Source organism: Branchiostoma lanceolatum, chromosome 5 (assembly GCF_035083965.1).
Source record: "Branchiostoma lanceolatum isolate klBraLanc5 chromosome 5, klBraLanc5.hap2, whole genome shotgun sequence".
In the NCBI taxonomy this organism is placed as follows: Eukaryota; Metazoa; Chordata; class Leptocardii; order Amphioxiformes; family Branchiostomatidae; genus Branchiostoma; species Branchiostoma lanceolatum.
The window spans coordinates 19206412-19232383 of NC_089726.1; the positions used below are offsets into that span (position 1 = coordinate 19206412).

At 42.2% G+C, this 25972-nt stretch overlaps 2 protein-coding genes and 1 pseudogene across 2 annotated transcripts; 1 reads left to right on the plus strand and 2 right to left on the minus strand.

The window, feature by feature from the left end:
* Window positions 1–3202: 3202 nt before the first annotated feature.
* LOC136435597 (probable carboxypeptidase S-like 2) lies at window positions 3203–5723 on the minus strand. The gene is made up of 2 exons (XM_066429218.1): window positions 5277–5723; window positions 3203–4038 (listed from the first exon to the last, which is right to left on the minus strand). The coding sequence occupies exons 1-2, from the start codon at window positions 5676–5678 to the stop codon at window positions 3781–3783; spliced, it is 660 nt and encodes a 219-aa protein (XP_066285315.1). The 5' UTR covers window positions 5679–5723; the 3' UTR covers window positions 3203–3780.
* A 325-nt stretch (window positions 5724–6048) lies between these two features.
* On the minus strand, window positions 6049–7639 carry LOC136435922 (N-fatty-acyl-amino acid synthase/hydrolase PM20D1 pseudogene; annotated as a pseudogene).
* Window positions 7640–22630: 14991 nt separating this feature from the next.
* LOC136435598 (zinc finger protein 271-like) lies at window positions 22631–25527 on the plus strand. The gene has a single exon (XM_066429219.1). It carries the CDS (start codon window positions 22666–22668, stop codon window positions 24379–24381), a length of 1716 nt encoding a protein of 571 aa, XP_066285316.1. The 5' UTR covers window positions 22631–22665; the 3' UTR covers window positions 24382–25527.
* The last annotated feature ends 445 nt before the right edge of the window (window positions 25528–25972 follow it).

Sequence of the window (25972 nt, forward strand, 5' to 3'; positions counted from 1 at the left end):
CCGCCAACGGTACAGGTCGCTGTAAGAGACGCGAGAGACGCTAAGATGGTTTTTGTCGTTCTTGTTGCTTTGCTTGTGGTTGTGACCATCCCGCCATCCTCGGGTTGTGACCTTCCCGTTGGATACGAACGCTGGAACATCTCTCGGCGCGTCCAGGCGGCAGAACTTGTCGTGTGGGGCCGCGTTCTTGCCAAACACGGGCCGGCCGCTACCACCTCCTACACCGCCGAAGTACAGTTCGTCTGCCAAGTGAAGGGTGACGCAGACGCTCTGGCGATGCAAGGCAGCTTCAACGTCTCCAACATGGGGCTGGTCAACCCGGCACACTGCGTCGCCAACAACGTCGACGTCGACTCGCACTACTTCTTCTTCTTGACGTACAGCGACGAGGAGGTCCTGCTGCCGCAAGACATCAACCAGCAGTCGGCCGTCATCATAGATTGTGAGGAAAACCGACAAGCGTTCGCCCGCTGCTGCGGGTTCTACCCGACGTTCTGTAGACCACCGGGAGGAGCGGAGAGGTGTGCGGCACCCGAGCAACCCAACCCCGACAAGCCAACCCAAGGGGGCGGTGACGGTACCGGTATCATCCCTCAGACCACGACGCCCTACTTTTCCGGCGCTCCTGTTCTAGGAACTCCCCCCATTCTACTCGGTGTAGTCGCAACCTTTATAACAGGATTTATTCCTTTCTAACCTCCAAGTATCAACAGTCGACGATATTTATCATAATAAGCAAATTGTACTTACACAACATTCGGAAACAGTAATTTGATGTGACATTTCCGATGGCTAACACTTATGTTTCACTTTATTCTATTTGATAAAAAGTCTTTATACTATTTGATAAATAGCATTTATACTATTTGATAAATAGTCTTACACAGCGGTTTGCCCTTACTCTAATTCGTTTATGTAACATATATGTAACATTGGTATTATATGTGTTGGTCTTGATAATAGACCAATAATGGTATCTTTTGATCTATCAAACTTCCAGCCATAACCTCTTATGTATGCTCAAGACTGTTAGAAAGGTCTGTTTGCTAAATATCGTCTTGATTTCAACACAGACATTATCAACATTCAGTCGCTATAAAACCTCATATTAGCACACATTGATAACTCTGGTTGGACAACACGTAACGTAAGGGCAGAATCTAAATAATCCGAATATATTCTTAAAACTATCCCTGCCATTGATATATATATCTAGTATCATTACCAAGATAAAATTTGAGGAAATCATAATGGCTTTGTATTAGGTATTAGGATAATTGTTAAGTTTACGAACTAAACCTATTACAACGAAGGCCATATAGTGGCTTGGTAATCACATCATTATATTAGCAAAGCTGTATGCATGGTGACACACAGTTTGATGGTATTCTATATAACGTTATGGTACAATCATTACATAGTACTACTAGTATTAGATGAATTTTGCATTCTTCAAACTGAATAAACAGAAACATATAATGTCTGATACTATAACGGAATGATCATTTATTATGTAATTTGGATAATATATCATATATTTCGGAATATTCGCAAAGATTTCTGTCCTTGCTTTATACGTACGTCGTCGCGTCCGTAAACTAGCACGCTATTGGCTGTTTATTGTATTCGTCGATGACGTCACTGCACTACGCCGAATGGCATTTGCAAACTAATCTAATTAATGACGTCATGTCCGTTAACAGGCACGCCATTGGCAACTTGTAGGTGACGTCACAGAGTTGCTCTCACAGATCTAACTAAACTAGAGTTCCACGAACACATTATCTTCGCCAAATAATCAAGGCTTATTATGGAAAGTGATGAATATTTACGTGCTTATCACCCCCTGCAAATTTGATCATGCACCATACCATTTGGACGTTATGATTGGGCGAATAAGTCCAGTCTAGATAGAGTTAAAAATCATTTGGTGGTACAGGATTAGTATATGTGTAGAGTGTGCTGATATATGTTATAACTGGTCATGAAAAAATGTGAGTATGTTGATATTATATGGGCCACAAAGGTTCGATATGGCAGTGTTGAAAGTTGAAAGTGATGATGAAATAGTACAGTCAATACATATGAATAGAATAAATCTGGCACGTTTTAGGTGTTTTTAGTCAGGCTTTCTATTTTGTCCCTATTTCGGTATGTCGCCAACCGTGTTGAACAAAAATGCTTAAACTGAATGCGTCAAAACCCAGCAGGACCCACACCTCTGCTTGGAGAATAGTTTATTTATTTGACCTACATGTACGTTTATACAAGGCTATCTGTTTACATGACCTGACACTGTCCCATGTCCCATTGAAAGGCAGTGGGTTAAAAAACTTTCCTTTCTAATTATGCAAATTAGCTCCTTATTTGCATAATTAGTCATTGATAATGTAAAGCACCATCCGAGCTCTCAACATACCAAACATCACGACGATCTGTCGACCCCTTCTCAAGTTATTCATGTCCGAATGTCAAAACAAAAACACCCACTGCAGTTCTTAACAAGCCGCTAGGGGGCCAAAATTTACAGAACTTACTTTCTGTGGCATGAACTATCTACCACACAAAAATCATGACCATAGCACTTTCAGAAAATATGCCCCTAAATTTTGAAGCTCTGCTGCAGTACCTTTGGTACCCGCTAGAAGGCCCATTATCGAACTTGACCTTCCTTTCTGTAAATCCTACCCATCCACTAAATATCATACAGATCCATCAACAGCTTCTTGAGTTATGTTGTCCACAAGAAAATTCACATCCACACAAAGCCCGCTGCAGTACCGACGGAAAATACCAGGGTAACCATTTTTGAGCTTGACCTCCGTTTCTACAACATCTACACACCTGCAAAAAATCATGAAGATCCATCAACGTCTCCGTCACTTTTTTTGCCTACATGCAAACACACAAAAATGCAAAGTCCGCTGCAGTACTATTGAAAAACGCAAGGTAAACCATTTTCGAACTTGACCTTCCTTTACACAACCACTACACACCTACCAAAAATCATAAAGATTCATTGAAGTTTTCTTGAGTTATGCTCCTGACATACATTCAGACCCACCCAACAGATTTTTCAACCGAAAACATAATCTTCTCCGAGTACAAGTACTCGGCGAAGATAATAATGACGTCACTTTCAGTGTCGTCAGCGAAGGGAGTGATTTGTCGAATCGTCAAGTCGTTACGTTGATAGCAAAAGCTTATCCACTACATGAATGACCTTTGTAACAGAAAAGGGGAGCTAGAAAGTCGTAATAACAAATTTTGCCTTCCAACATCTGCTTGGAGATCACAATCTGCGCAAAGAGGATAGTATATAATATATTATATCATATCATATAGGAAATAAATCTTAGCAGAAATCTTCAGACAAAAATGGCTACAACTCATAACCAGAATAATAAGATCTCAAAAATCATCGTTTTCCCGTCCACCCCATCAATTACTTACTAAAATCCAAACGACATTTGCACATGCGGCCCCTCAAAAACAAACGCTTAGAATAGTAGAAGCTGAAGGTCGACAATCTTTATACATACTGTAAATGCAGAAATGTTCGCGGTGGTTTTATGTTCGCGGTTTTTGTGGTGAACTTTCAGCGCGAACTTAAAACCACCGCGAAACTTTTTGCCCACCTATGACTGTAGCACTACTATTGTTTCAAACGCGAACTTAAAACCACCGCGAACACTCTATTTCTGCCTACCGCGAAATAAAAGCAGGCGAACTTAAATGCATATACAGTATTTGTCGGCCTCATACAAATATAGAGCTGTTCTATAACTCGTCTTCATGCCCATGCCTTTTTGTTTCCAAAGGTTTATCCATATTCACGATGAGGTGATAGTAAAAGTTCATGACCCTCTCGTAATCCTTCACAGAGATTCTCTCGTTCACACCGTGCAGTCTCGCGAGATCGGATGGCGTCATGACATATGGGCTGAACCGGTAGATGGCGTTGCTGAGGTTCCAGTAGTGGCCTGTGTCCGTGGTGGCAACCATGAATGTGGGGGTCACCAGGGCATCCGGGTAGATCTGTGTACAAGGTAGCAGAACACAGTTTTTCGCCTATGAGGATTTACATGGCTAAGGACCCCGAAGTGAGCAAGTTCGACGCCTAAAAATTTGTAGCAGGGTGCACAAGGAAATTACAAGAATCGAATATGTTTGACTTCAGGATACAATCTGCAAAATATGTGAAAATTAGCGAAAGTTTACCTGCTCGTTCTCTTTTAAAAGCCACTTTTATTTGACCCCCGGCAGCTGACGCACAGCAGTTGGCGGTAACCATATCCAGGCGCGAATTGACCTCGGACGAAACAAACATCGTAATCCCGATTGTACCACCCTCGTTAAACCAGGACCCCATGTCGCTCCACGTTACATCGGTCGCGAAAGGGGCCCTGGTAAAAAGACCCGTCACATATGGTTATGGCATGTCGACGAGACTTGCTCATGAATGATTAATGAGCTGACCTTATTTGGCACAAACGGCAGTTGTAGCTCATGAATAATTAACGAGCTATCCGTAACACGTAACCTAATTGGTTGATGGCTTCCCAGCGTTCTTTGCGCGTTGGCTTCCGATGGGAGGAAGCAAACCCTCTGATTGGCTGAAGCTGTTTTGGTGGCGACGTCGTCATAACCATATGTGACGGGTCTTTTTACCAGGGCCCCTTTCGCGACCGATGTAACGTGGAGCGATATGGGGTCCTGGTTTAACGAGGGTGGATTGTACAGTCTCAAAACTGACGTGTTCCTCTACAGTTCACCACAGTTTCTGCCTCGCTGACGTGCACAAAAAAGTATCTACAGTTTTGTCAAGTTCTGGAACGCAATACTTTGTACCCGAACTACTATTGTCCGCTGGGATCGCGGAGAAATACTGCGTTATGCTACCACAACATGTCGCTAATGTTGCATGTCTAATGAGAAACATTAGAACGTCGTAGTATCAAAAGTCGATGATATTAGGGTCTTTTATACCCTAAGGAAAAGTGATATTAGGGTCTTTTATACCCTAAGGAAAAGTAGTGGAAGTAATACAAACACTATTGTAACAGTAAAGAAACACTGATGAAACAGTAATGGAGCAGTCAGTAGAAGTAAGGAAACAGTAATGACACAGTAATGGAGCAGTCAGTAGAAGTAAGGAAACAGTAATGACACAGTAATGGAGCAGTCAGTAGAAGTAAGGAAACAGTAATGACACAGAAAAGGAGCAGCACAACGGAAGTAAAAAAACAATAAGGCATAAACATACATGTACCTACCTGCTGTATAGTCTCTTGTAACATCATGTAAGCTGGAGAATCCTTCCCGTAGGGTGAAATCGGTGCAGGTGGTCGGCTGTTTTTGACCTTGACATTGACCCTGGGGTCATTGATGACCTTTAGGTCAAATTCCATCACTTCTTCAACACTTGACGTTGGATGTATCCGGTGGTCTATCACGGCCACGGCCTCCGGTGAGATGACGTTGTCCTTGACTCCAGCGTTAAAACGTGTTAGAGCGGTGGTCGTCCGAGCCATCGCGTTGGTTTGTGGCTTCTTTGAGTACACCCAAGCGACCAATGGGGAGAAGAGCCACAGATTGGACGACAACATCCGGTACGGCAAGGTCATCTCCGTGGCAACGTACTCTAACATCCGGGCTTCGACACCCGTGCCGAACATGTTGGGGTGTGGGCTTTCCTCAAGTTTACCGATGGCTTTGGATAGAATTCCTAAAGGAACAAAAAAGGTTTTCTGAAGCTATAATATGTAACATTGTTTATATATATTCTTTGAAGGTCTGAGGATTAGGAATAGATAAAGCAATAAGAAACAGGTTCCAACAATAGACTTCTTGCCAATTACGGTGGCCATTTTGAATTTCTCGGGGTCAGCTCAGGGCATGCACCAAAGTGAGGCGCAGGTTTGTGTGAGCCTATAATAAGCCTCTATTGCAATATAGGTATCCCATCTTTGGTGATACATTTTGCCCCTCTTACCCCTATTGACAAGAGGTCTATTAGCTTAGATATCCAAAAGAACAGGCAAATATTTACCCTTTAAACAATAAAAGTAGCAAAGACAGCAGCAAAAAATAGTCCTTACCAATGGCTGACTCAGATTTAGGCATGGAGGCGTGGCCGCCTTCTTCATTCACCTCTAGACGCAGCGTCATGAAGCCTTTCTCAGCGACACCGATGAACGCAACCGGTTTACTTACACCTAAAGAATAGGGGATAATAGAGGACTTCTGAGTATTGTGTACACTATAGCCAGTACTGTTGTGTCTGTTCCTTGTACTGAAAGTTACGTGAACTAGCAATGTTCTCTGTCTGTCTTTGCTACTGAATGTTATGTACACTAGCACTTGAGTCTGCCCTTGGTACTGAATGATGTGCACATTATAGCACTGTTGTTCTTGGTACGGAATTCCATTTTTCTGGTAACTCCATACTGATCGTCGCTTGGGAGTCGCAGAGTTAAAAACAAATCATATTCTAAAACTGTACCAATAACATATATTCTCAAACTGTAACAATGTGCAGCCAAATCTAACCAAGTCGGCCCCCTACAGTGCCGTTTTTGACAGGTGGTCAGCTTGAAAAGGATCGACTCACAGCACGACCAAGACATAATGATTTTCACGTCGAGGTGTTTTAATGTCAAACATTACATCACATTGAAGGATAAAAAATTGTGTGATTTTAGACAGCATAACTACCGTTGGTCGACAGATTCAATCCCCAGTGACGGAAAATCCTACATCAATGATATATTAAATCAATTGAAATCAAAATGATTTCAAATTTCGTTGTCTATGCATATATGCTTACCTGGTAAGAGGCCGTCCCCTACGGGAGTTCCTTCATCAAGAATAAACTCTATTTTCTCTCCCCGTTTAGTCAACACGTCACTGATGACCTTTGCTCCAAAATGGCCCTGTGTCTCCTCGTCATGTCCGAAGGCGAGGTACAGAGTACGTTTAGGTTGATGTCCTCGCGAAAGAAGAAACTCCAGAGCCTCTAGACTCCCCATCAGGCTATGCTTGGCGTCTATCGTCCCTCTGCCGTAGATGCACCCGTCTTTGAGTTCTCCCGAAAATGGCGGCGCCTCCCAGTTTGCTTCTTCTGCGACGGGCACCACGTCAAGGTGGGACGCCAACATGTAGGGTTGGAGCGAGGCGTCCGACCCCTCCACTCGGTACAACAAGCTGTAGTTCCCGACCACATCCCTCCGGACCATCGGTGAGCTGTGGATCGTCGGGAAACTCTCCTGGATAAAATGTATAAACTTGAGTAACTCCTGTGGTGTTCCTACCCCGCGTTCATAGGACACAGTTTGGAACTGGATGGCCGAGGTAAAACGGGCCAGTCTTTCCTTGTCGGCAGGGATGAAGTCGTCGTCGCTGGGCTCACACGCCGGTGGGGAAGTTTGGTAAGACGGGAAGGTCGCGGTTCTTGTAACGACAATCGTTAGAACCGAGGCCAACACCACAGCCAGAAACTTCAGAGTGACGAATAAAAAGTACCGGATTCCCCTCGCCATTGTTTCAATTCACTTCTGGCCTCTGGTCGTCCAGTAACGATTGTCCCTTTGTTTTGTTTGTCTCTCTGTTTGTTTTCCTTTAGAGAACCGTAGGCGTGGGACAAATGTACTTAGAGATATCAAGTTTCTTCTGAGTTCTGTCATCTTTAATAGCCTGAGTGTCATCCTGTTTCAGTTAATCCATTGTCACAAAAATCGTTAATCAATTGGCCAGAACTTGTCAAAGTGAATTACGCTGCAATATTGTTTATGGGCGATAAAGTGCAACAATGACTGATTTTGCTTTGGAATTAATTTTGTTGATCTCTAAAAAAATCCCTCGTTCTAATGTTGTTGTTTTTTTCTCACGCCCATTTCAATTGGCGCAAAGGTCAGATATTTGCATATGGCCCTGGTCACATTCCTCGATATCATGGTGCTTATAAGCTCAGTATTAGTTACCTACTACTAGTTAGCCTCCTTTGCAGTTTTTCTGGCCAGCGCCGGCGTTTCTTTTTAGGGGGAGCGCTGATTCGCGACTTTCAACATATCGGGGCCATGTTCTTTTGCTGGAGAAATCGTAAAGAACCATGCCATGGCCTCGATATGTTAAAAAACACGAATCAGCACTACCCAGAGAATAAACGTTGGCGCAGGCCAGAAAGCCTGCAAAGTAGACTAAGTATTAGTACTAGTGGAGTATTGACTACATGCTTAGGTCCCAGTTGTGCCGATCTAACGGTGGCAAAGACCAATGAAAACTCATTTTGCCAGTTGGATACGGTCTTTGCTACCGTTAGATCTGCTTGTCGTTTTCCCGTCCATCAATGTGTAACTACACGGCGGGGCCCCTTCTTCCAATTGGGGCCTAAAAATAAGTCAGCACATTCGTCTTACGATAGGTTTACGATAGCCTGTGTTTACACAAGCTCTCGGGCTGAGGTTAATAACCCCCACCCGACCCGCTAGGAGCGCGATTTGGTCAGGCTAGGTTTACGACAATCGAATATTGGTGGTAGTCTAGGAAAGGCCATGGATGTGTCGGGTGTGGTGGTCGTGTAAAATTCAGCTGTATTGTGACGAAAAAAAAGGTCTCTCGCCCAGATCGTCGTTGATTCTGCGAAAGACTCACAGACAATCCTGTCCAAAAAAATATCGCACGACGAACGTAACCATGCCTTGATTTAGGATTCTAACTACTGTTTCTTTATAACGTACTAACTGTTGTCTAACTGAGTTACTGTCAATCATAATCAGTGGTTGGACGGTGACGAAGCACCCTCGATGACTTTTGTAGAAACGTTAACTTTGCTATTAATTCAGTTTACAATCTAACAAGGTGAAGGACCCTAGCCTTCAAAATTACACATACAAACAAACCACAAAATAAACATTCCCACGTCGTCCATATTGGCCAGCCTGAGTGTATGGTCGGTTTCGTTCCTTTTTGTAGAAAAAAAGATTGCAGAAATTGACACTTGGTGCATAGGCAAAAAATATAGAAAAAGATCTTTCTTCATACCTTCATTCATTAGACAGGTTGTAAAATTTTAAGTCGTATTGAGGTCACTTGATGGCACCATATGGCAGCCTCCCAGACCCTTGCGACAGTTCCACAAAGTGCAAGTGTGGAGCAAATACGTATCTGTTACGTCAAGTTATGTGATTGTAAACCCTGCAGCAATTCAGCACTGGCTGCCATAGCACGGGTAATTTCTGACCAATAAACCATTACAGTATATAAATAAAGCAATCTTTCTTCACAGTATGGACTCTTTCACCACTTCCGTCTGAACAAAACTCCTACACTACAACAGTACTATGAAACAAGCACATGGGAAATATACACATGCGAAAATACAAACAAATAAATAAATACACAGCCGAAAATATCCTTATCTCCTGTGAATTAGTAGCGTCTTACGTGGACCGCCCGGTAGTAACTGGTTTATTGCACAAAACATAGAACAAAACGGCCTTGCAGTAAACAATGGATTGTGCCGAATTTTACAGTCTTTACCACATAAAGGGTTGCAATGAAAACTTCTCCTGCCCGTTGGATACGGTCTTTGCAACCGTTGGATCTGCTTGGAGAAATAAAAACATCTCCTGCCAGCCGGATATGGTCTTTGCAACCGTTGGATCTGCTTGGAGAAATAAAAGCATCTCCTGCCAGTTGGATATGGTCTTTGCAACCCATTGGATGTGCTTGGAGATTATAGGTATTGGAGGAATGAAACCGCTCTATTTTCTCATTCATGGTTACGGAGTTATAGCTGACTAAAGTTCCGTCCCCACCCCTATGCAGTATAGGCTATAGGCACGTTGACAAAAATCAATCTCTGACCAAGAATTTTCAAACTTTACTTTCAATCGGCAGGGCACTTGGTGGGTATTCGAAAACTGAAGACCCCTTTATTTTCCCATTCATGATTACAGAGTTATAGCTGACCAAAATTTCGCCGCCCATCCCACACTTAAAGGTGCCCTAAGCAGTCCTAGGGCACTGAAAGTCACATATTCAAAATCAATCTTTTTCTGATTTCTATCCATTGTAAGTTTAGATAACACTATCCCATCGCATATCGACCAACATGGAGCAAAAATGCAATGGCGTTGTGTGGTGGGAACTCATTGAAAATCGGAGCACTTGGGGGCCAGCCATCATTTCAAATCTTCCGAACATGCACGATTCTGACCGATAAGTCCCGAACGCTTCCGAAGAAATAATCACGTGGTCATGGCTCAATGTGCTTGGGCATTGTGACATCACGCGGCCGGAAGTTACCGAAAATTGTCGACAGAAAACGGTTACGGCTGGATTCTGGGCTAATTTTGGGGGGGACCCAATAAATAAGATACTCCTTTTGTGGCTTGCTTCTGTGCTATTTTTTAACGCCCAAAGTTTTAAATAATGATGCAGATTTGCTAATATGGGGAAGTAAATGTCAATTTCAACTTCATCAAACAGAATTGTTTTCCCCAGAATATTTCAAGTTTTATCCCCTGAAATCGCTTAGGGCACCTTTAAAGCATTACAGGCCAATGACACATGTCTAAAAATCAATCTCTTTACCAGAATTTTCAAACTTTACATTCAAACGATAGGGCATTTGGTATAACGTTATATAGGCGCAAACTAAGACAAAGACACATCAAACAAAGAAATAATCCAACACGACAGCTGATTATGATTCCTGTTACTTTACATGACACTTTATTTCTTTGTCCTGGTATTTTGCAGTCGACATATTTTGGTATACACTCGGAGTAGCACGGTGGTACGGTCGTCAAGCAAAAATCCGCGTCGCTATGGAAATTAGCTCCGCCCACCGCACCGCGGGGTACCCACCGGGACCCTGCATTCATAGCTTTACACCAGTACACGGTACAAAATGTATCTCAAATAACGCATGAACCGATGGTCGGGTCAAGAAACAGAAATTAACAAGTACCTACAGAGACGATATGTTGGCTTTTCAAATACATTTAAGAATAAAAGTGACAGCTATACACTGCGTTCAAAATAGTACATTATTTAGGAGAACGTAAGCCAGGCTACGTCCGGTGATTGAACTTTCAACTTTGTAGCCGCTGCTCAAAGGATTTTTTTCTGATTTACGTACTAAACATTAGTTGAAGTCCTAGTCAATGTTTATACCAATATTTTTTCAATTCTATGAAACTTGAGTCGATGTCTGTGAAATCTAAAATCTTTCTACGAAATTTTGAAGAATTTTGGGTCACATTTCCTTCCATATCTCCCGTGAGCCACCATGGAACAGACAGCCTACGTCATCAAAATTGGGGCGCGTTTTTGCTCTTCCGATCATGGTGTTTTTGTCAAATTATCCTTTGTAGATCAAAAAATATGGGCCAAAGTATGAAGCGTACGCTATGTTCAGATAGTACACGTGGTAGAAAGGACATGTTTGGCCAGTATAATGAAGGCGTCGGCGAAGATCAGAAGATTTCGCTAGGCCCTGTCACAAGCCAGATGCAAATGAGCGAGAAATACTGCCATTGTATTTGTTCCGGCCCAAGCGAGATAATTGCCCGCGATTTTCAACTACCAAAGACCTCAATAGTATATTCTCATTCACTCCTCTCAAGAAATCAGTATATCATTTATTCTTCAATTTTTTTTGGTACTGCAAAGCAAACTGTGAGAATGATTCAATCGTCCAAAAACTTTCATAGAAGATATTTCATGAAAATGTTGTGTCGGTACTAGAAATTGAAACATTGTTATGATTGTATCGACCGGGTGACCGGCGTTTGTAGAGATAGAAACGAGTACACTTTCTAATGATATATAACTGTACACCCAAATGGTACATTTTTGGATTGGAAGACACGTGGGTGAAATGTAAAAATGCATTGACTCGATTGAGACCCACAAGTATGTTTCATGAAGAAAACAGACGTGGCGTCGGTAATTGTAAACAAAAGAAATTTCCGCGTCAATCCAGTTCTGCTGTCAAAGAAAAACGCAGCCTTCATATTTCCCAGCATTTGATTTACTTATGTGTATTTCGTTATATTTTTCTCTTCATAAGAATGCACTGTTTTTATTTTTCAACCATAGCCGTCAGAAAGTTTGTATGAAACGTTATGTCGGCGCAACATTCGGCACATCAATCTCAGACGCTGGCGTGAGCGTTGTTACCACGCGTATTGAATTACATACTTTGATCTTGTTCTATTACAAAAAATGACGAAAACGTAAGGTGTTTGTTACTAAAAAGGATGTGTTACTAATTCGGAAAACGTAGGTTTGATTATTGATCATGAGTCGCTGTGTAGGACAGGGCCAGACACGCCAGTACTGTCATGATTTCCTGATCAAAGACGCCATATATAAAGGGGAGCGTTGCGTTATCGGGTCGCACGTTTTCACAAGGGGTTTATCTTATTATATGATAAATAAAAACATTCGACTTCGTCGATAATTTTTCGGAATTCTATCGGTTAATTTTGACTGTGTGTTTAAACAAAGGCGCAGATAATGTACGTAGGAAATGCCGTTTTTTGTTTGGCCCCGTCTCCAGCGGTCAAGCGCGGAATCAAGAACCCGGGAATGTCGGTGAGTTACAACGGAAACTGCGATTTCTTAGTGGCTTTAGTTTTTTTGTGGGGTAAGATGGACGAAAATTTAGCTCAGGAAGAATTGAAACGATGGTGTCTGTACGAAGCTTGAGCGTGGGAATGATTGAAATGAAAACTGGGGTATTGTTAATGTGTAAACCAGAAAACAATAGGGGCGGAGACTAGGCGCGCATTTGAAAAGGACAAGTTCGCGGGGAAAATGCTGCACGGCTTAGTACAACCAAAACAAATCTGGATCCCGCCTGCAAAAGTGTGAACCAATCAGCTACTGTTGCCAATAGTGAAAGGAGTGATTGACATCGAGTCCTTATCAATATTCATGTTTTCCAAGTTAGGAAAAATCGAGGCCTTTTTGACCACCGTGTAGTACTGATACAAGATCTTTTCCTTTGTGTACCGCCCGTTCTACCCTAATGTACATTACTTGTTCAGTTTGGGTGGTACGATCGTATCACGTGCAGTCTCCCGTGATCGTCTGAAAAGCGAGCCCTGATTGGTCAGTCGTACCCCATGCTGTCTCCTGTGATTGTCTGAAAGGCGAACGCTGATTGGCCCACAGGTGGAAATGAAATTAGACCCCATCAAACGGCAGCAGACAATCTAACCGTCACTTGTCTGGTGTACAGAGGCTGTGAGAAGACACGTCAGCAGACTCTTCGGTGTCAAAACAAGGATCTCTTTGGTCAGAACAAGTTCAGCCATTAGGAAAGAAAGTCACCGCCGTTGGTATTTGCAAGGTAAGGTAGGGTGAAATTTTGGTTCTTCATCTGTTGAACAACTATGCGTGGTTTGAGTGATTATGTCTTCTGAAAAGGCATTTTTTTAGGTTTCTTTGACTTTGCGGGCCAATGTGTATTGGAAATATAATCCTAAGACCGGCCAAAATATCCCACTAGATATATAGGACCATTTTCTACTATTTTCAGTCCGCCAAAAGGTCTAGAATTGTGCAACAACCGGTTAAGTTTCGTACACTCGTACACGTAACATTACGACCACGAAGATAGTTGCATATCTCTAGCCTCCACCAGGCCTTCCCGCGGGGGTATGGATAGTAGAATTTGGCAAAAATCGGGTGAATGATTAGACAGGAGAGCCAGTCGGTGGTAAAAGAAACATTTCCTCTTGTGTGGACCAAGGAGGTTGAAGACAAATTAACTCCCTATTATTCTCCCAATAGCCAGTGTAGTTAGTCTGGTTGAGAATACTACATATCCTAGTCAAACGCAAAATGCGTTGTAACGTTGGGTAACATAAATTCGGGATTTTTCCAATAATGGTTGACTGAAATCAATCTAGCAGAACAATAAACCATCCTTTTTTTCTATAATTCTGTCAGTATCATGTACTATCTTTGCACTACTCATATATATGGTAGATTTTGTCTATAGTCGTGCTGACACCATAATATTTCAACTTGAAACTACCGTCCGCCGCACGCACAATGACGGTGCTGTCGGACAGGGGGGCACATTAATTCGGGAGAGAAGATTCGTCTTGAATATCTTACCGCTAATCACATTTTATACAGCAGCTATTCGTTCCATCCTTGGCTTGAGGAGAATGCTATGGATATAGACGTGTCCAAGTAAAAAAAAATACACGAAAAAACGGCCGTACCGCACACATCAGGCCTCCGGGAACAACCCGTGTGTTGAGTCGGTAGAACTTCACCCAAAGTCGGCCCATCGTCATCATCGGGCAACGTGTAACGTTACATTATTCATGGAAAGTTAGTTGGATGCCGTAGTAATGGTAATACTACTATGTCCATGTGTTCCTTGCAAACTTTGAGGAAAATATCTTCCTCAGTCCACTATCACACGCAGCATTTAGACAAAAAGTGTTCCTCACAAACCTTTGTCGTCTGCTTGACAACAGGATTCTGGTTAACAATATGGCGGCGGGAAAATACACGTGCCGTAGGTTGTAGCAACAGAGAGGAGTTTTGATGATTGATCACACTTAGAATCCAGTTGCAGGTTAGCAAAAGAGATTGTAATAAGTTGTCTTGTAAATAATTGTGTTTAGCAGGAAGCGGATGTGACATTTTTCTTATAAACCAGCCGACAACCATGTTGTGTAATTCTCCCACGAAGCCCTCAGACTGTTCCAATAAGGGACGGAGAGTTTTTGACCTCGTCGCCTTATAATGCATGCTTATCGAAGCTTTTCAGACAGTGTTCTGAATACGTAAGTCCGTCAGGTTTGCATTTCTAGCGGTATTACTTATGTTGCATCTAGCACATATCCCTAAATACCCCGTTTTCGAAAAATCGCGAATTTAAGTACCCCGCGAATTTATGTTACCCAACGTTATCTATATGTGGCCCAAATACAGTATGAAATCTGTAATTAAACCTTCCTATGTATGCGTGTACGCTGAGAATGTACTGTTTTTGTTGTACGGAGAAGCTCGACAGATGTGAATTCTAGTGGTCGTTATTATGCAAATGTTGAAGACACTGTGTCCAAGCCGACAGATACACAAAAGACAAGTCGTTGCATTTTCAAACAAAGGACCTGTTTGGAGGGTTGCCACCCAAAGAGATAGGGGTACTGTAAATGCAGAAATGTTCGCGGTGGTTTTATGTTTGCGGTTTTCACGGCGACAGTTTCACCGCGAACATTTTTGTCCAATACTGTGGCAGTATGTGACTATAGCACTGCCGCGAACCTAAAACCACCGCAAACACTTCATTTTCTCCTTAGCGCGAAATAAAAATCACGCGAACGAATGCATTTACAGTAATAAGTCTCTACCAGGCTAACTACGCCGGTCACGGAAAGAACAATTTGCCGGGGGGAGTATGGCCACCGTTGCCTTTTGTATTGGGGTCATTTGCCGGGTAGCTGGCTAGGTTCCTTGGTTTCAAGATTCAAGATGTATTTATCCATCATTGTTATTGAAATGTCACAGTGGAACAACGAATGCCGTTCAATTTAGAAAGGTTGAAATAATCAGCTAAGACTTACATTGCACATCAATACACCCTCCTTGATTCCACGTAACATATGTGCTCACAAGGTGCGATTCGTGTTACATTCTGCTACATTTCTAGGTCAGGAAAGTGATTACGACAGTATTGACCAGACGGTTAGACATGTATACAATAGGGAAAATGCTGTATCTGTTTGTTTTGGGCAGGGAGGTTATGTCTTTATGATATCAACACACTTTTTCATGACCAATTTTAACATATATCAGCACACTAGACACTTATACTAGTCCTGTACCACCAAATGATTTTTAACCCTATCTAGACTGGACTCACCCCCCCCCCCCCCCTTAACTTACAAACGGTATGGTGTATGATCAAATTTGCAGGGGGTGATAAGCATGTAAATATCAATCACTTTCAATAATAAGCCTGATTATTTGGCGAAGATATTGTGTTCGTGGAACTCTAGTTTTACGATCAATGAATACATAATCAGCCGGCTTTTTACATCCAGAATTTCGCTTGTGGTGAGTTAAAGGAGGTGTGGTTTTTAAAAGAATATGATGCTCACTAAACCCGTGCAGACCCTACCCATACCCTTATTCCCTGTACGTATCCACACTTCCTTCATCGTGAACATTTTGGTATAAATGAGGGGCGATAAACACAATAAGAAGGCCAGCTGTTGATAAGATATAAAAGAACACATAAGACGAATTTTTCTTATTGCCTCTGAAATTTATTTTGTTACCTTACTTTTGTCAAGCCTTGTCAGGCACATTGTATTAAGCCTTAGACTGAGGTTGTTTAATTTGATTAATTACCTTCGCGACGAAATTTCGTCGAGAAGGTTATTTTTTTATGCATGTCTGTGTGTCTGTTAGTGAACAGGATAAGTCGAGAACGCCTGGATGTGCGCATGTGTATGTTGTGCTTATAAGTTGTACTAGCATGTGTGATGTTTTGTACATGTGTGTGTGGCGTTTGTAGGTTGTACTGACATGTGTAATGTTCTGAACATGCGTATATTGTGTTTGCAACTTTACTAAGCTGTGTGATGCTCTCCACATGTGCATGTTGCGTTTGTAAGTTAGTCTAACATGTATGGTGTTCTGTACATGAGTATGCTATATTTGTAACTTTACTAACATCTGTGGTCTGTACATATGTACATGTGTATGTTATGTTTGTAACTTTACTAACACCTGTGATGTTCTGTACATGTGTATGTTGAGTTCGTTACTTCACTAACCTGTGTGATATTGTACACATGTGTGTGTTGTATTTGTAAGTTGTACTAACCTGTGTGATTTTTTGTACAAATCCTTTATTTTCCATAGGAGACATTCCCGCGTGCATGCCCGGGCTGCTCATTGATCTCCTTGACGTTGAGCCCAAGCTTGCACCAGTCGTTGTCAATGTGTTGGGACCTGTGGATTCTGGGGCAGCCGAAGCCATCGCTGCTGGAGCCGAGCAGGCCGACCAGCTGTGCACTCAACTTCTGGAGACCATGTGGGCGTCCTGGGCTGACGCACCTGCGTTGATGTAAGTTCCAGTCGAGGCACCTGCGTTGATGTAAGTTCCAGTCGAGGCACCTACGTTGATGTAAGTTCCAGTCGAGGCGCCCGCAGCGATGGAAGTTCCAGTCGCGGCGCCTGCTGTGATGGAGGTAGCGGCACCACCACCATCAGCACAGTCACCTCCAATCATCGTAATTGATGATGACAGCGATCATGAATCTGTCATCGATAGCGATAGCGATACAAATGATGATGATGTTATGATGCTAGAGTTCATTAAAGGCTGTTCATGTGGGGGGTGTTATGCAAATCAGAGGGATGACGGGGATGACGATGGACCTCCCCGGTCCAAGCGAGCACGGCTGCAGTAGGCATTGTAACTCTTCTCTCTTTTTTTTATATACTTTGTAGCGTGAACTGTTGAAAAACCGAATGCAGACTTGGCAGTAGAAACTTTCCCCCAGACTGTTAAGTTTTCATGAAGTATCATTAAAATCTTCAATTTGTAAAACTTGCTCTTGTCAGGTGTCCAGATTGTCTTAAGGTAAATAAACTAAGTCTGTAGTACACGATTGATGACAGAGGCGTTTGTCTTTTAGATAAACATTAATTTATTTCACACACTCCCCCATTCTCAAATCGGGGGGGGGGGGGCGTTCTGTTCACAATGGTGCAAACACAATATACGCATGTTCAGAACATTACACCCTAATGTGCATTACTTGTTCAGTTTTGGGTGGTATGGTCGTATCACGTGCAGTCTCCCGTGATTGTCTGAAAGGCGCGCCCTGATTGGCCAGTCGTACCCCATGCAGTCTCCTGTGATTGTCTGAAAGGAGAGCGCTGATTGGCCACATTGGAAATTAGATGGCAGCAGACAATCTAACCGTCAGTTGTCTGGTGTACAGAGGCTGTGAGCGGACACGTCAGCAGATTTTTCGGTGTCAAAACAAAGATCTCTTTGGTCAGAACAAGTTCAGACAATAGGAAAGGAAATCACCGCCTTATACAAGGTAAGGTAAGGTGAAATTTTGGGTTCTTCGCCTTGACCGATTATGCGTGGTTTGTCTGATTATGTCTTCTGAGAAGGTCAAGTTCAAATTTCAGGCTTTCTTGCGGGCAAATGTGTATTGGAAATATAACCCCGAGACCGGCCAAGTCCTCTGACAAGATATCCCACTAAATGTACAGGGCCATTTTCTACTATGTTCAGTCCGCCAAAAAGTCTACAATGTTGTAACACCCTGTTAAGTTTCTTACACTCGTACGTATACACGTAACGTTACGAGCACGAATATACGTTGGATATCTCTAGCCTCCACCAGGCCTTCCTGCGGGGTTATGGATAGTAGAATTCGGCCAAAATCGAATGCTTAGCCAGGAGAGCCAGTCTGTCGTAAGAGAAACCTTTCCTCTTACGCGAAACATCTTATCTTATGCGCGCGGACCAATAGGATGCCAGACCCCTAAATTGTAAAATATCTATCATATGGATATATATTTTGAAGATTGGGGGTCTGGAATCCAGGCCAACCAAGGGGTATAAATTATCTCCCTATTATTCTCCTAATAGTCAGTGTAGCTAGTCTGGTTGAGAATACTGCATATCCTACTCAAAAGCAAAATACTTTGTATCTATATGTGGCCCAAATACAGTTTGCAATATGAAATTTGTAATTATACCTTCCTATGTATGCGTGTACGCTGAGAATGTACTGTTTTTGTTGTACGGAGAAGCTCGACAGATGTGAATTCTAGTGGTCGTTATTATGCAAATGAGGAAGGCACTGTGTCCAAGCCCACAGATACACAAAAGGTCACAAAAGACAAGACGTTGCATTATCAAACAAAGGAACTGTCTGGAGGGTTGCCACCCAAAGAGATACTGTAAATGTAGAAATATTCGCGGTGGTTTTATGTTCGCGGTTTTATGTTTCACCGCGAATATTTTTGTCCAATAATGTAGCAGTGTATGACTATAGCACTGCCGCGAACCTAAAACCACCGTAAACACTTCATTTTCTCCTTAGCGCGAAAAAAAACCCACGCGAACTTAAATGCATTTACAGTATATAATTAGTCTCTACCAGGCTAACTACGCTGGTAATGGAGAGAACAATGTCCATACTCGATTCCACGTAACATGTGTGTTCACAAGGTGCCATTCGTGTTACATTCTGCTGCATTTCTAGGTCAGGAAAGTGATTACGACAGTATTGACCAGACGGTTAGACATGTATACAATAGGGAAAATGCTGTATCAGTTTGTTTTGGACAAGAAGGTTATGTCTATATAACCTCCTTGTTTTGGGGCAGTTCAGTTTCTGAAGTTTATAGCAATTTACATACATGTAGCAGAGCAGACTCGGGAGCTATAATAGGTTTGGCTACCAGGCTACGTTTACGTGCTCTCCAAACAGAAGTTGGAGGGTGAGATCGACATCGTTTTATCATATGCCCCGTTTTTTTTGCCGGCGAGCGAAACAAAAATCGGGACATATGATATAACTGTCTCATTCATGGATTATTTTGAGTGGGTGTCGTAAAAGAATACGTACCCAAAAAAATGAAGGGCCGCACGAACGTGTGTTTTATATCGGTGGGAGATTCTCTTTTAGCCAGCCCAGCTAATCTCACGCGTCAAACTAATAAAAGCCTGTTAGCTTCGCCGGGAAGGTATGCCTTCGCGGGAAGTTTATGTTATCGGGTACGCCAGCTGTAAAGTGGGTCCGTATGTATGTCGAGATCATAAGTCGAGAAAACTTTGACGGATCTTGCTGATTTTTGGTAGGTAAGTGGCGGTTGTGGAAACGAAGGTCAAGTTCGAAAATAGTTAACCTGGCATTTTCCTAAAGTTAACCAACAGTGGACTTTTTATGTTAGTGTGTTTGTATGTAGACAACATAACTCGATGTATTGTTGATGGACCTGCATGATTTTTGGTGGGTACGTAGAGATTGTGGTAACAGAGGTCAAGTTCAAAAATGGGTCGCCTGGCATGTTCCTGCGGTACTGCAGCGGGCTGTTTATGTATGCGTATTTGCTTGTTGACAGGATAACTCAAGAAGCTGTTGATGGTTGTGCACGATATTTAGTGCATAGGTAAGTTTATTAAAGGAGAAGGTCAAGTTCAAGGATGGGCCTCCTAGGGGGCACCTAAGATACTGCAGCAGAGCTCCAAAGTTTCAGGTCAAATTTTCTGCAAGTGCTACGGTCATGATTTTTGTGTGGTAGATACCCCATGCCACATGAAGTAAGTTGTGTACGTTTGGGCCCTCTAGCGGCTTGGTTGGAGCTGCAGCTGGTGTTTTTAATGTAATTGTTTTGACCTTTGGACATGAATAACTTGACTTATGATCAACGGATCGTCTTGGTTTATTGTATGTAGATAGCTTGATTAATGCTTTACATAATCAAATAATCATTATGTAAATCAGGAGCTAATTTGCATAATTAGCAAGGAAAGTTTATAAATCTGCTGCCTTTCAAAATAGGACTCTCAAACATGTGACATATATAGCTGAAAAAGAGAGAGGTATCGATAGATACCAATGTTGCTAATAGCTACCTATTTTGCATAATTAATTAGAAAATACTAATTGAAAATACCACAATAGTAAATGATTGGAATTTCATTCTTGTATCATTAGGAAGCTAAGTAAAGGTGAACAATATCAGACAAAAATCATGCATGACACGGCCTCATTAACATGATTTATAAGGAAATTTCTACAATTCCCTTTCAATTTGCCATTATCAAGTCTATATATTCAGGTTAAATTGCACTGACAGGTCTTCTGGCGGGTGACCTAGTTTACCGGAAGCGCGCTCCCCGTGGGACGTCCCTGGAGAACACATGTGGAACTTTACTTGGCCAGGTGCAGGGCTCTGTTTTGGGGCCAGGGAGGTCACAAGGGCATTTTAACACAGCAGCCTCACGATCTAACGCTATTCCTGTTGGAAGGTATAGGGTTGAAAAAAATTACGCACATTATTCTGTGGTGAATCTGTGCACTTGGTTCGTAACAGAACAATACTTAATTTTATGCTATTTTCCGATGACACCAGCATATTTCTTTCCCACAAAATCAAAAACTTTGATTCTCTGATACAACTGGCTAATCAAGATGTGTAAAGTACATGTAGTACATGTTTGAAGCAAATACATTGCCAACAAATTGCCTTATTTTCTGTAGTAAAGATAAAAGTTATGATACCAATAAAGCAAAAATATTCTTACAGTGATTATTTTTATAACTCTTGGGAGAACTCGTGTAGGTATAGGCATAGGTTTGTTGCAAACTTTGAAAGAGAATAACTCAAGAAGGTGATGACGGATCGTCATGATTTGTAGGGATGTACATAGTTTGGGTGATGATTTACATGATCGTACAAGAATCATGCAAATCAGGATCTGTGATGTGAAAAAGTATACAAACCCTTGCATTCCATTGTTGTCAAACACGTGACATGTAACTGAGAGAGAGGAATATTGATAGATATCAATTATGCAAACGAATACCTAATTTGCATAATCAATGACGAAATACTATAATTCCAGAGTGGTAAATGATGGGATTCATTCTTGTGGCATTTGGGAGATAATCAAATGTGGACGTTATCAGACATAAATCTTGAGGGCCTCATTTACATAATGTATGAGGAAATGCTACAATGGTCTTCCTTGCTTCCAAGATTTTACTTTAATGCTGTGTACAGAAACGGATCACTTGAAATGTATGCAAATGAGGACCTTATTTACAAACTGAGTGATAAGCATTCACTCGAAAAGGCTAACATCAGTCGGCGAAGGTATGAGGTCGTGGAACTCTAGTTTGTAACTGAAAACAAATTAGCAGGTAAACTTTGGCTGCCGCACGCGAGGTCAGACGTGCACAGTCGTGCATTTTGAGTGATGCGGTCGAGCGCTTACAACTGGAAAGTGCCTATTGTGAGGTGTCAAGCTAAGTGCAGTTTGTAATTGGTATAAACAGAGAATGTATGTTAGGAAGTTGTTGTCAATTTTTTTTAAAGATCTAGGGTGAATGTTCTCAACAATGACCTTGGTGCATTTCCTACAGCTTCGTTGCGACATGCCCATGTAAAACACGTGTTATAACATGAGAGTCTATGGCACGAAAAAAACTCATGAATGTCACCTTAAAGAGGATGTACATGGAGTTCCCACTAGCTGTTCGCATGATTCAATGGAAAATTACGACGCTTTTGGTAGAAAAAAAAGAAAGAATTCCAGTAGAGCTAATCTACGGGCAAGTTCGGTATTAGTCCCACATCATGCTTAGACAGGTATATCGGTTACCAAAGGGACAACAAGCCACCTCACAGTTTTGAATGCGTAGGTGCAGAATGATGCATTGTGGGCTGGGGTCAAAGTTGAAGCCGCTTGGTTTAGCTGAAACAACCCTTTGTGTAGACGTGTACATATACATATATAATACAATATATAATTCAGCTGATAACCTTTATTCACCATATCAAAGGTATTGAATGTTGACACGTCGATTACCGTAAATGGTGTCAGCACTCATTGTTTTCCATTATTCTTGTAGGAACATGGCGACCGCAGCTATATCTCGTCTGGCACAAGAAGAGGGCAGGCGTGGACATCAAATCGACTTGCCGAATCCCCACAAGTGTAGCGAGTGCGATAAAGAGTTTAGTGATAACGCTCATCTGAAGATACATATGCGGACTCACACCGGTGAGAAGCCCTACAGGTGTGAGGAATGCAGCAAGCATTTCAGTCAGCTGGGTCATCTGAAGGAGCACATGCGGACTCACACTGGTGAGAAGCCGCACAGATGTGAACATTGCAGCAGGGAATTCAGAAGGTCGAGTGATTTAAAGAGACACGTTCGGACTCACACTGGCGAGAAGCCCTACATTTGTGAGGAATGCGACAAGCAGTTCAGTCAGCTGTGTAATTTAAAGACACACATGGGGACTCATACTGGTGAGAAACCCTACAGATGTGAGAAGTGTGGCAATCAGTTCGGACATTTATGGACTCTAAGGGGACACATGAGAACCCACACTGGTGAGAGACCCTACAGATGTGAGGAGTGCTGCAAACAGTTCAGTGGGATGAGGGATCTTCAGATACACAAGCGAACTCACACAGGTGAGAAACCCTACAGATGTGAGGAGTGCAGCAAGCAGTTCAGTCAGCTAGGTACTTTAAAGAAACACATGCTGACTCACACTGGTGAGAAGCCATACAAATGTAACGTATGCAGCAGACGATTCAACACGTCGAGTAATCTGAAAAGTCACAAACGGACTCACACTGGCGAGAAACCATATCACTGCAGCATGTGTAGTATGTCGTTCAGTCATCCCAATTCTTTGAAGGGACACATACAAACTCACACTGGTGAGAAGCCCTACAAGTGTGAGGAGTGCGGCAAGCAGTTCAGTAGGTTAGATGCTCTGAAGGGACACGTGCGGACTCATACAGGTGAGAAACGGTACAGGTGTGAAGAGTGCAGCAAGCAGTTCAGTAGGTTGAGTGATTTGAAGATACACGTTCGGACTCACACTGGTGAGAAACCCTACAAGTGTGAGGAGTGCAGCAAGCAGTTCGGTCAGTTGGGTGATCTGAAGACGCACATGCGGACTCACACAGGAGAGAAGCCCTTCAGGTGTGAGGAGTGCAGCAAACAGTTCAGTCAGCTGGGTCATTTGAAGGTACACATGCGGACTCACACTGGTGAGAAACCGTACAGATGTGAGGAGTGTAGCAAGCAGTTCAGTGAGCTGGGTCATCTGAAGGGACACATGCGGACTCGTACCGATGAGAAACCTTACAAGTGTGAGGAATGTAGCAAGCAGTTCAGTCAGCTCAGTCATCTGAAGACACACATGCGGACTCACACAGGAGAGAAACCATACAAGTGTGAGGAGTGCAGCAAACAGTTCCGTCATTTGCATCATTTGAAGGCACACGTGCGGGCTCACTCGGGTGAGAAACCCTACAGGTGTGAGGAGTGCAGCAAACAGTTCGGCCAGTTGAGTGATCTGAAGACGCACACGCGGACTCACACAGGGGAGAAGCCCTACAGGTGTGAGGAGTGCACCAAGCAGTTCAGTCAGATGGGTCATTTGAAGGAACACATGCGGACTCACACTGGTGAAAAACCATACAGATGTGAGGAGTGTAGCAAGCAATTTAGACAGTTGGGTCATCTGAAGGGACACATGAGGACTCACAAAGGAGGAAACCCCAACAGGTGTGAGGAGAACAGCATGCATAAAAACGTACTTGTGTGAGCAATGCCAACAATTTTTGGCACCTGAGTCCTGAGTCGTAAGAAGCCGTAACAAAAGTATCTTAAAAATCCCAGTAGGTGCACAGTGAGTATTTGCCATTCGAATCAGCTAAATATGACACAATTGCAGAGTTACGGTAAACCACACTAGTGCTCAGTGCAAAGAACACTTGATGGCCAAACCACATCTGAAGTAACACTAGAAAACACATTTTTGAAAAAGCAACATGTATACTTAAGGTCTAGCAGTTTTCCTTTGGCAAACAATTTTGATATATATGTGTGAAGAGAAAAAAAAATTGTGTATTTTATTAATGTAACTAGTACGTAATAATATCATGGTTTGTTACAAGTTCTTACCCGATACAGGAAAATGGCGAAAGAAGAACAAATTAACATGATTATTCTAATCTAACTGCTAACTGCAGATTTTCACCAGGTATGTTTAACTAAACTGTTGAAAACGGCGGAAGACACGCACACACACACCACTTTTCTGGGTGTGTTCTGTGATTTAGGACCTGTGGATTTTCTGTGTATGTGTTTGCGTACCTTTGTCGATGATCCTTCTCTGGTAAGTCCGTTCTAAAAAGCATATTGTATCGGTCATACGTATTCAAATTTGGCTCTTTTAATGAGTCTTGGCAGTATGTGTTTTACCATTTGGTCATGATTTTGTTAATGTTAAACTTGTACTTGATGAATTCTACATTAATTATATGTTCAGCTGTTATTGTGTAACTCAGGCATGTGTAGAATTTACTCATCGTACTACACTGTAAATAGATGCAGACATCTACAGAACATGTACGGGGTTCTGTCGTTGAAATCTACGAATGTGTTTGAAAAAAGGTGGCAGAAAACTGAATGTATATACAAAGCCATGTACTTGACAAGAACACTGTTACGTATCTTAACTTTGCCGTTTGAGTTATGCCCTGTATGTGTACTAGTTAATATATAACTCCTTATTTATTCATAGTATTAGTTCATGCATATGGAATGCATGAGTATTCTCTGCTGCTTTTATTTCTATCAAACTGTATACAAACTGTACGTTGTTGCTATAGCTATAGTCATAGTTAAGCTTAGTTAGTTGTCAATCTTTGTTATTGTTGAATAAAAACTCACAACTTTTACTTCATAATTCCATGTGATCATTTCTTTCATCCCTTCTTTTTATCATGAGAGTTAAATCACAAAGCAAGACTTGTTTTAGTTGTCCAGTGTGGCTTAAGGTGGGAAACAAGCAAATAATGGTGATTTTGGGTCTTTTTACGATCAGTAAATGCCAATTTCACGAATACTACCCCTACAGCATGATTTTAAAGGCAAAAATTTGACAAAACTGCATATGATATCAGATAGGGCAGAAAAAGGAATGCTGTTCCGAGGTTTACCACCTGAACTTGCCTCTCACGGGAGGCATAATTAAGCAGTCTGATGCTTTAAGAATGTGGGAGGGCCCACAGAAGGAGGTTCTCATTAAATTGTTGAAAACAAATCTACCAAAAATTAATTTCAGAAGATATAAAGAAAGGAGCCCGTCTATTGAGCAACATCACTATTATGCATATTTCACTACAATATTA

Bases quoted from the DNA above. Each gene is read 5' to 3' on its own strand.
- LOC136435598 (XM_066429219.1), top strand. From the start codon at position 22,666: ATGGCGACCGCAGCTATATCTCGTCTGGCACAAGAAGAGGGCAGGCGT.
- LOC136435597 (XM_066429218.1), bottom strand. From the start codon at position 5,678: ATGTTCGGCACGGGTGTCGAAGCCCGGATGTTAGAGTACGTTGCCACG. The intron at 4,039-5,276 runs GTAGGTACATGT...CCTTGTACACAG, and splicing joins TACAAGAGACTATACAGCAG to ATCTACCCGGATGCCCTGGT.